This window comes from Nerophis lumbriciformis, linkage group LG39 (genome assembly GCF_033978685.3).
Source record: "Nerophis lumbriciformis linkage group LG39, RoL_Nlum_v2.1, whole genome shotgun sequence".
Classification (NCBI taxonomy): Eukaryota; Metazoa; Chordata; class Actinopteri; order Syngnathiformes; family Syngnathidae; genus Nerophis; species Nerophis lumbriciformis.
The window spans coordinates 10,385,855-10,397,500 of record NC_084586.2 but is presented as its reverse complement, the minus strand read 5'-3'; the positions used below and the strand labels follow the sequence as shown (position 1 = coordinate 10,397,500).

At 30.8% G+C, this 11,646-nt stretch overlaps 1 protein-coding gene across 6 annotated transcripts in view; it reads left to right on the top strand.

The window, feature by feature from the left end:
• ctbp2l (C-terminal binding protein 2, like) overlaps window positions 1-11,646 on the top strand; it is a 265,851-nt gene that overhangs the window by 239,199 nt on the left and 15,006 nt on the right. For all 6 annotated transcript variants that reach the window (XM_061931702.2, XM_061931700.1, XM_061931703.2 and 3 more), the window contains one exon: window positions 6,764-6,918. In XM_061931702.2, the coding sequence (XP_061787686.1) occupies window positions 6,764-6,918 (155 nt within the window). The remainder of the gene's footprint in view (window positions 1-6,763; window positions 6,919-11,646) is intronic.

Below are 11,646 nucleotides of genomic sequence, written 5' to 3'. Positions count from 1 at the left end.
TTCGGTCCTAACTTGTTCACACCTCCTCATATGGAAGCTACTTTTCCTTGTTGATGTCTCAAGAAGGGTAGAAATACAAGAGCACACACACACACACACACACACACACACACACACACACACACACACACACACACACAGTACGGTGGTGAGTGGGGATAAAGAACACTGACTATGAAGTGAACTCCTGCTGCTGTGCACAATTTGTTGACAAGTTGTGTTGTATTGTGTGGTTCACCTGCAGCACTATTACAGCCTGCAGTGAAGATGTGCAACACAACACAACACACACACACACTTTCTTGGAAGGAGCGTTTGTCACTTCTCTGCACGAGTAACAAATGTGTTTTTGATATTTATCGGCGCCTTTCATCCCTGCGACAGCTGGATTCACTGCGGACGTATAAAGTCCACACCTTTTAACAATGAAGAAGCTGTTTGCGTTTGCCCACTGATTTGTGGCGCCCCCTACGGGTCGGGGTCGAAACGCTCAAAGTTGTAGAGTGGAACCTCGATTTACGGACATAATTGTCTCTTGAAGAGTGTGGTTCCTATAGTTTCTCCATAAGAAACAATGTAAACATGAAATACAGGTTCCAGCCTTGACAAAAGTCCATATTTACTTTGAACACCACACAACATCAAATGCTATACAGTACCGTGTATCAAACTAGGACATTCCCACGGAATTCTGATGGGCCTCGAAACCAGCATACTTTTAAAATGGAGTCATTTGCAAACTCATGATTCTTTGAGTTTAAAATACAAAATTAGCCAAAAAAAAACCTAGCACAAAATGTTAGCATCTTCACTTCAGCATGCTACTATTAAAGACATCAGCATACTTCTAAGATGACGGCAAGTATTAAAATTCATCATTTTTAGGTGTAATCATACAAAATTAGCTAAAATGTTAGCATGCTAATATAACAGATTTTAAATCCATGACTTCGCTGTTAAAATGTGAGAAAAGTTCCTTGAGAAGAATACAACTTGACTCTGAAAGAAACATGGTATGAAATTTGACTTTTTAAAATGTAATATGATGACTTGATTCTTGATCATTTTTTTCGGAAATATAATATAAATATACACACACATGTATTATATATATGATATTTTATATATATTATATTTGTGTATATATATATACACATATAATATATAATGATATATATGTGTGTGTGTATGTATATATATATATATATATATATATATATATATATATATATATATACACACATACACATAATATATTGTGTGTATATATATATATATATATATATATATATACACATACACATATATATTATTATATGTGCATATATACACAAATATAATATATATAAAATATCATATATATAATATGTTATTATATATTATATAATATACATATATATGTGTGTGTGTGTATTTATATTACATATAAAATACATATATAATATTTATATATACATATTTATAATATTTATATATATATATATATATATATATATATATATATATATATATATATATATATATATATATATATATATATATATATGTATATTATATCTATCAATCAATCAATCAATGTTTATTTATACAGCCCTAAATCACAAGTGTCTCAAAGGGCTGCACAAGCCACAACGACATCCTCGGTTCAGATCCCACATCATTATATATATATATATATATATATATATATATATATATATATATAAATGTGTGTGTATTTATATTATATATATGTATATATATATATATAAATGTGTGTGTATTTATATTATATATATATGTATATATATATATATATATATATATATATATGTATGTATATATATATATATGTATATATATATATGTTTTATATATATGTATATATATTATGTTATATATATATTGTATTTGTATATATATTATGTTATATATATATTGTATTTGTATATATATTATATTTATATATATATATATATATATATATATATATACACATAATATGTAATATATTTATATATACACATATAATATATTATATATATTATTTGTGTATATATATATATATATATAAACATATATATATATACACATCTGCGATGAGGTGGCGACTTGTCCAGGGTGTACCCCGCCTTCCGCCCGATTGTAGCTGAGATAGCGCCCCCCGCGACCCTGAAGGGAATAAGCGGTAGAAAATGGATGGATATATACACATAATATATATTCTAAATAATATAATTTATTTTTTTTATATGTATATTATAGATTTAATATAGACTAATTTTCATTTTTTGTCACCTTTTTACACTTTATTCTTGACTTTTTAAAATTTGACATATTTATAAACAACTGAATTGCTTTAAAACATAATGAAATAGGACTTTTTAAAGCAACGTACCACTATTTTATTAAAATACATCATTTTAAAAATTACAGCTAAATTCATTCAAAATAAAATAAAAAATCCTTTTTAAAATGATATCCAACAACACCATTATTCTTGATATTAGTAAAACATTAACAGTTTTCAACGCTTACACAAGGCTGCCATCAATATATTGCTAAAAAGGTAAAAATGGTAAGTCCAAAGGGTTTTTTCACTGTCGTGGTGGTGTGGAAGAGTGTGGAGAAGAAGTGGAAGAGTGTGGAGAAGACGTGGAAGAGTGTGGAGAAGACGTGGAAGACTGTGGAGAAGACGTGGAAGAGTGTGGAGAAGACGTGGAAGAGTGTGGAGAAGACGTGGAAGAGTGTGGAGAAGACGTGGAATAGTGTGGAAAAGAAGTGGAAAAGTGTGGAGAAAACTTGAAAGAGTGTGGAAAAGAAGTGGAAGAGTGCGGAGAAGAAGTGGAATAGTGCGGAGAAGAAGTGGAAGAGTGCGGAGAAGAAGTGGAAGAGTGCGGAGAAGAAGTGGAAGAGTGCGGAGAAGAAGTGGAAGAGTGCGGAGAAGACGTGGAAGAGTGCGGAGAAGACGTGGAAGAGTGCGGAGAAGACGTGGAAGAGTGCGGAGAAGACGTGGAAGAGTGCGGAGAAGACGTGGAAGAGTGCGGAGAAGACGTGGAAGAGTGCGGAGAAGACGTGGAAGAGTGCGGAGAAGAAGTGGAAGAGTGCGGAGAAGAAGTGGAAGAGTGCGGAGAAGAGTGTGGAGAAGAAGTGGAAGAGTGTGGAGAAGACGTGGAAGAGTGTGGAGAAGACGTGGAAGAGTGTGGAGAAGACTTGGAAGAGTGTGGAGAAGACTTGGAAGAGTGTGGAGAAGACGTGGAAGAGTGTGGAGAAGAAGTGGAATAGTGTGGAGAAGAAGTGGAAGAGTGTGGAGAAGAAGTGGAAGAGTGCGGAGAAGAAGTGGAAGAGTGCGGAGAAGAAGTGGAAGAGTGCGGAGAAGAAGTGGAAGAGTGCGGAGAAGAAGTGGAAGAGTGCGGAGAAGAAGTGGAAGAGTGCGGAGAAGAAGCGGAAGAGTGCGGAGAAGAAGCGGAAGAGTGCGGAGAAGAAGCGGAAGAGTGCGGAGAAGAAGCGGAAGAGTGCGGAGAAGAAGCGGAAGAGTGCGGAGAAGAAGCGGAAGAGTGCGGAGAAGAAGCGGAAGAGTGCGGAGAAGAAGCGGAAGAGTGCGGAGAAGACGCGGAAGAGTGCGGAGAAGACGTGTGGAATAGTGCGGAGAAGACGTGTGGAATAGTGCGGAGAAGACGTGGAATAGTACGGAGAAGACGTGGAATAGTGTGGAGAAGAAGCGGAAGAGTGTGGAGAAGAAGCGGAAGAGTGCGGAGAAGAAGCGGAAGAGTGCGGAGAAGAAGCGGAAGAGTGCGGAGAAGAAGCGGAAGAGTGCGGAGAAGAAGCGGAAGAGTGCGGAGAAGAAGCGGAAGAGTGCGGAGAAGAAGCGGAAGAGTGCGGAGAAGAAGCGGAAGAGTGCGGAGAAGAAGCGGAAGAGTGCGAAGAAGAAGCGGAAGAGTGCGGAGAAGAAGCGGAAGAGTGCGGAGAAGAAGCGGAATAGTGCGGAGAAGTAGCGAAATAGTGCGGAGAAGAAGCGGAAGAGTGCGGAGAAGAGGTGGAATAGTGTGGAGAAGAAGTGGAAGAGTGCGGAGAAGAAGTGGAAGAGTGCGGAGAAGACGTGGAAGAGTGTGGAGAAGAAGTGGAAGAGTGTCTGCTGCAGATTAGAGGAGATAAGAAGAGGAAAGTTGTGTTGGAGGAGGCCAAAGAAAAGTACTGTGAGACGTGAAAGGACAGCAGAGACAAGGCACAGGATGGAGGTGGGAGGTCGGAAGCGGAGGTGTCGTCTGCCATCCTCCTGTTGTCATGGCGATCGCTTCACCGCATTTGGCAGCCACTTTTAAAAGCGCTTTATTTCTGGAGCCTTGGTGGTTTTGGCACGAGCGACAGGTGCCTTCCTCGCCTGTCGCTCGCACCTTCGCAAAAATGGCGGCGGGAAAGGTGAGGGGGGATGAGGGGGGGGCGGCGCTTCAACCGGGCGTCATGTGGAATATTAATGGCGGCAGCTGGCGAAGACGGCAGCGTCGCGCCATTGCATGAAAGTGAGGAATAAAAAGTGACAAACGCTTGATTGTTTACGAGCACGATGACACACGATTATTCTTTTTACGGCCGGCGTTAAAAAACATTTAAAAGGTGGTAAAATAGGTAAAAATGAATCAAAGTTTTTGTGTTTCTTGACATTAAACACACTATAATGGGACTGTCTGTAAACGTAGCTTGTCGCTGCAACTCCCTGCTTCTCATACACACCTGCTCTGGCAGAGCATAAGGAGACGTAGCAGGAGGGATCGTGGTGAGTCAGATTCTATTTTCCACACACACAAAAAAGACTAAGACCATCTGGCAACTTTTTCTGGTCTTTTCGGAGACTTTGTTATGAAAACCGGCAGTGGTCTTCCCAATAAAACAAATGAATGATCATGAAAATAACCGCTGGATTGAGGTCACATTGTTATAAGGAAAATGTGTGTACTATTTCAAAAGAGACTTTACGAGGAAATCAAAATGCCTTCAAAATAAAAGCATCATGTTAGGATGACGTATTCACCTAGAAATAACAATGAAAATATTCTAATCCATTTGTTTTTAAACTTAACTTACATGTTTTGAGGAAAAAGGTTGTAATGTTGCACTGGAAAATATGTACTTTTGCAAGAATAATGTCCCGAAAATAAATGTTTTGTTTTTGCAAATAAATTACTGTATCGCTTCAAAATAAAGGCATAAAATTAGGATGACGATTAAGTTGATTTCACTTCATTCCATTTTATGAGTTTGGTCTTATTACGCAAAAAATAAATAATCTAAAAGTATTTATATGTTATTAATATAATCAAAATAACAAGAGAATGTTATTTTGAAAAAGTTATTTTTGTTGGCATATTTTTAAGGACCTATCAATTTGTACAATTGTAAGAAAAAAGGAATTGTGTGTTTAGTGTTTGTATGCTGTATATATGTGTATGTATATATATATATATATATATTAATATACATATATTTATATATATATATACATATATATATATATATTAATATATATATATATATATTAACATATTTATATATATATATATTATTATATATATACATACAGTATATTAATATGTATGTATATATAATATATTAATACACTTATTTATATATATATATTAATATATATATATATACATACAGTATATTAATATGTATATATATATATAATATATTAATATACATATATATATATATATATATATATATATATATTAACATATTTACATATATATATATATATATATATATATATATATATATATATATATACATATATATATATATAATTCATGTCACTTTTTTTAAAACGTGGTCAAGAATCAAGTCATCATTCATTTTTTAATTATTATTAAGAATCAAGTTGTATTATTTTCAAGGAACATTCATCAAATTTGAATGTAATTCCTAGAAAAGTCCTGTTTTTTTAAGGAATTATGTTCCTTAAAGTAGTAATATTTAGATTACAATAGTCATTTTGTCAGTTTCAAGAATTTTAATCTACGGTAGAAAAATCTGAAGATGTCATTTTATGTCATGTTTTCTGGAATTAAGTTGTATTTTTTCAAGAAAAACACTTGTACTATATATTATTTTTCAAAGTCCTATTCATGTCTTATTTTTTGATAATTATGTCGTATATTTGTCCATTTAGCAAATTAATTTCCGTATGTTTGTGGTTATAATCACTTGTTCTCCCCTCATATTTTAATTAATTGCTGTAAAAATGACTTCTTCTCGCTTTGTTGGACTTTATTCTTGAGGATGCAAATATTTTTGAATAAATAATATTCCTGGAATGCTACATTGTTTCTTGGAAATTTCAAGGCTTGCTATTCATTGTATCTTTTTTTTTTTAGCCCCGTAAAAAAAACAAAAAACATTATTCTCGTAATCATGTAATTAGTTTGCACGCGTCTCTAATGTTTCTTTCCATAAAGTCAAAAACACTGCAGTTTGCATGCCAGGCCAATAGGTGGCGATGCAACATTACGCTACGAAAGAAATGTCAACTAAAAAAATAAGTTTTTACTTAAACTTCTTTAGCATTTAGACTGAAAACAGAATTTTTGTTTATTTTTAAGTGACTTTTTTTCCCTCCATAAACTTAAAAGAAGTGTTTTTGGTGTATTTTGGGGTCAAATATTGTGTTTTGATGCAATGGTGTTGCAGCATTTGGTCTCCACTCGCCAAAATGTGGTTGTCAGTACGACGGCGTTTACCTTGTGGGTTGCATCAAATACTCACCTGGCTTTTTTCCTCTTCTCAGGCATCCGGCCGCAGATAATGAACGGGCCGATGCACCCACGCCCCCTGGTGGCGCTGCTGGACGGGCGCGACTGCACGGTGGAGATGCCCATCCTCAAGGACCTGGCCACCGTGGCCTTCTGTGACGCACAGTCCACGCAGGAGATCCACGAGAAGGTAGGGACTGGAAAGAGCGTAAATAAAGTTATTGTTTGTTCATAATCTGTAGATAAACAATCAATCAAAGTTGACTTATACAGCCCTTAATCACAAATGTCTCAAAGGGCTGCAAATATAAGATAAGTATACGAATAACAGACCCCCTCTGCCATTCGTTAACTTAATTAGCAACCGTTTATTGACTGTATTTTAACAAAAAAGTTGTTTTATTTTCAGTTATTACATTACAAGAATAAAGTAGGATTTTTTTTCCAAGATTCAAGCTCTTTAGATCACTCAGAAAAATGTTACTTTCAAAAGTCCTAATTTTATCAAATTTATTATCATAGAAAAATGTTATACTTGTTAAAAAAAAAAAAAAAAGTTGTAGTAGTTTTAATGGTATTTTTTTAAATTATTTGATGTATTTGTATGTGTACAATGTTTTGTGTTGTAAATATTTATTTCGGACATAAACACGGGGATTTTTCGAACATTGTTTCACATTCCAACATGTCCGAAAAGGAGTGGGAAGAAGCAGAGCTCATTTAATCCCATCCCTTCCCTGTGTGGAAATCATTTAAACACAATTGTTCACGTCTTTTTTGGTTCTTGAACACAACAACAATATATGGATAATATAGTTCATTTACGGTATATGTGATAGATGGATTTTGGGGACACTGAAAAAGACAGAAAAATTACAAGAAAACATTTTTAAAAGTTCATAAAATAGGAGTGTAAATATATTTTTTTTTTTTTTTTTTATTTATTTATTTTTTTTTTTTATGTATGTTATATAATATTTGTTTTTTTACATAATTATATATTTTTTAAACATTTATTTATTGCATGATAAAAATGCAGTTACATTTTTAATAGATTGTTTTGATATATTTGTATTATTATATTTATATATAAATGCTGATACAGTATGTAGTTATTGCATCATAAAATAAGGTCAAAATTAAGTGAACTTTTATATTATAAAATATATTAATTATATTATTTAAATATAAATGCATGTATTTACTGCATGATAAAAAATAAGGTCAAAATTAAATCAAATCAAATCAAATCAACTTTATTTATAGATGAACATTTATTATGTATTTGTTATATTATTTGTATGTAAATACTGAAATATTTATTTATTGCATGATAAAATAATGTCATAACATTAAATGAATGTTCATAAGATATTTATTTTATTCTATTATTTATATATAAGTGCTTGAATATGTATATATTGCATGATAAAATGTCATAAAATTAAATGAACATTTACATAATGTTATGTAATATTTTGATTTGAAATTGAATGAAGTGAAATAAATAAATAAACTCATGCTAATTTTACACCTTTATTCTGAAGCAATACAATATTTTATTTCCTGGTGATGCAAAAACAAAACATTTATTTTTGGGACATTATTCTTGCAAAAGTACACATATTTTCCCTTATAACATTACAACCTCTTTCCTGAAAACATGTAAGTTAAGTTTAAACACAAATAGATTGGAATGTTTTCATTGTTATTTCTACATGAATATGTCATCCTAACATGATGCTTTTATTTTCAAGGCATTTTGATTTCCTCCTAAAGTTACATTTTTGTCATTTCTACTTTTTTGAAATAGTTCACACATTTTCCTTATAACAATGGTCATGGTCATTAATTTATTTTGTTTATTTTCCTGTTTTTTTTAAATTATGACATATTACTAGAAATTATTATTTTTTTTTTCATATTGCAACTTATTCTCAGTCAATGGTGGAGGTGTCGGTTTGAATAAACTTCTTCCTGCTCTTTTTCGGACACGTTGAAGAAGTGTGAACATGATGTACTTCAGTTACCAGGTTCACTGTCATATGATTGTTATTATTTTTGCTATTATTATTGTTATTGTTATTATTTCTATTATTATTGATTTTATTATTGTTAATATTATTGATATTATTGTTATTATTATTTATATTATTATTGATTTTATTATTGTTAATATTATTATATTATTGTTATTATTATTATTATTGTTGTTGTTATAATAATTGCTATTATTATTGTTGCTATTATTAATATTAATAGTATTGATATAATTATTGCAATTATTACTATTATTATTGCTATTATTGTTGTTAATTCTAAATTATATCATTATTGCTATTATTATTGTTAATATTATTATCATTATTATTGTTGTTATTATTATTGAGGCAGCATAGCTGTTGTGTCCTTGGGCAAGACACTCCACCCACTTGCTCCCAGTGCCACCCACACTGGTTTAAAAATATAACTTAGATATTGGGTTTCAAGTAAAGCGCTTTGAGCCACTAGAGAAAAGCGCTATATAAATATAATTCACTTCACTTCATTCACTATTGTTATTATTTTTGCTATTATTATTGCTTTTATTATGGTTAATATTATTGATATTATTATTATTAACATTGCTATTATTGCCATTATTATTGCCATTATTATTGCTATATTATTGTTATTATTATTATTGCTATTATTGCTTTGAGCCACTAGAGAAAGCGCTATATAAATATAATATACTTCACTTCATTCGCTATTGTTATTATTATTGTTATTATTTTTACTATTATTGCTTTTATCATGGTTAATATTATTATTATTGTTATTATTTTTGCTATTATTATTGCTTTTGTTATGGTTAATATTATTGTTATTATTGCTATTTTTATTATTGATATTATTGATATTATTATTATTAACATTACTATTATTATTGTTATTGCTATTATTATTGTTACATTATTATTATTATTATTGCTTTGAGCCACTAGAGAAAAGCGCTATATAAATATAATTCACTTCATTCACTATTGTTATTATTTTTGCTATTATAATTGCTTTTATTATGGTTAATATTATTGATATTATTATTATTAACATTGCTATTATTGCCATTATTATTGATATTATTATTGCTATATTATTGTTATTATTATTATTGCTATTATTGCTTTGAGCCACTAGAGAAAAGCGCTATATAAATATAATATACTTCACTTCATTCGCCATTGTTATTATTTTTGCTATTATTGCTTTTATCATGGTTGATATTATTGTTATTATTATTATTGATATTATTTCTATTATTATTATTATTGATATTGTTATTGCTATTATTATTATTATTGTTATTATTATTGATATTATTATTGTTAGTATGATTGTTAATATTATTGTTATTACTGCTATTATTATTATTATTGATAATATTTTTATTATTATAGATATTATTATTGTTGTTATTGCTATTATTGTTATTAATATTGCATTATTAGTATTCGTATTATTGCTATTATTGTTATTTCTATTATTATTGTTATTGCTGTTATTGCTATTATTATTGATATTAATATAATTATTGCTGTTATTATTATTATTGCTAACATTATTGCTATTGATATATTATTGCTATTATTGTTATTATTTATATTATTGTTATTGCTGTTATTATTATTGTTGTTATTATTATTGTTATTTTCATTGATATTAATATAATTATTGCTGTTATTATTATTGCTAATATTATTGCTATTATTTCTATGATATTATTATTGTTATTGCTATTGTTATTATTGCTATTATTATTATTATTATTATTGCTATTGATATTATTATTATTATTGCTATTAATATTATTATTATTGCTATTGTTGTTATTGCTATTATTATTTATAATATTATTGCTATTAATATTGTTATTATTATTGCTCTTATTGTTGTTATTGCTATTGATATTATTGCTATTAAATGTTTTTATTATTATTGCTATTAAAATTGTTATTATTATTGCTAATATTATTGCTATTATTCCTATGATATTATTATTCTTATTGCTATTGTTATTATTGCTATTATTATTATTATTGCCATTGATATTATTATTATTGCTATTAATATTGTTATTATTATTGCTATTGTTGTTGTTATTGCTATTATTATTGTTATTATTATTGCTATTAAATGTTTTTATTATTATTGCTATTAAAATTTTTATTATTATTGCTATAATTGTTGCTATTATTATTGTTATTAAAATTGTTATTACTATTGCTATAATTATTGCTATTAAAATTGTTATTATTGCTATTATTATTGCTCTTATTATTGCTATTAATATGATTATTATTGCTATTATTATTATTATTGCTATGTGCGTGAACAGTACAGTATTATGAAAGCACATGTTAGGACGTAGGTGGTGGTGGTGTTGAAATGGAGAGTTCAGTACGGCGAGGCGAGCGCTGTAATGACTTTGCTTGCAGAGAAGATCTTTATTGGCGCTCATGGCTGCAAGACAATATCGTGCAGGAGAGGACTATCGCTGAAGTGACGACTATCGCTCCATCTCGCGCACGCCGCCTTTTGTTGATGAAAGGGAGACATATTGAAAAACCTGCGAGGAGACCAATTCACTCGCAGACGCAGGAAGTGTGCGTGTGCGTGTGCGATTGTGTGTGTGCGTGTGTGTGTTTTAACGGCGCCTTATCAGCCCAAACAGGGTAATGTTCACTCGGCCTGTAATAAGAGGAGATAGCCAGGGGGGCTTGATGGAGATTGGAAAAGTGCAATCTGGTCTTCCTGCGCCAGCGCCGTGTGACGCAGGAGCAATAAGTTCAATAAGCACAAATTGACTGGAGCAGTGTCTTACCATGTCACAAAGTGTTGTCACTCTTCACTGTGTCAGGTGCAACACTGCCTCAGA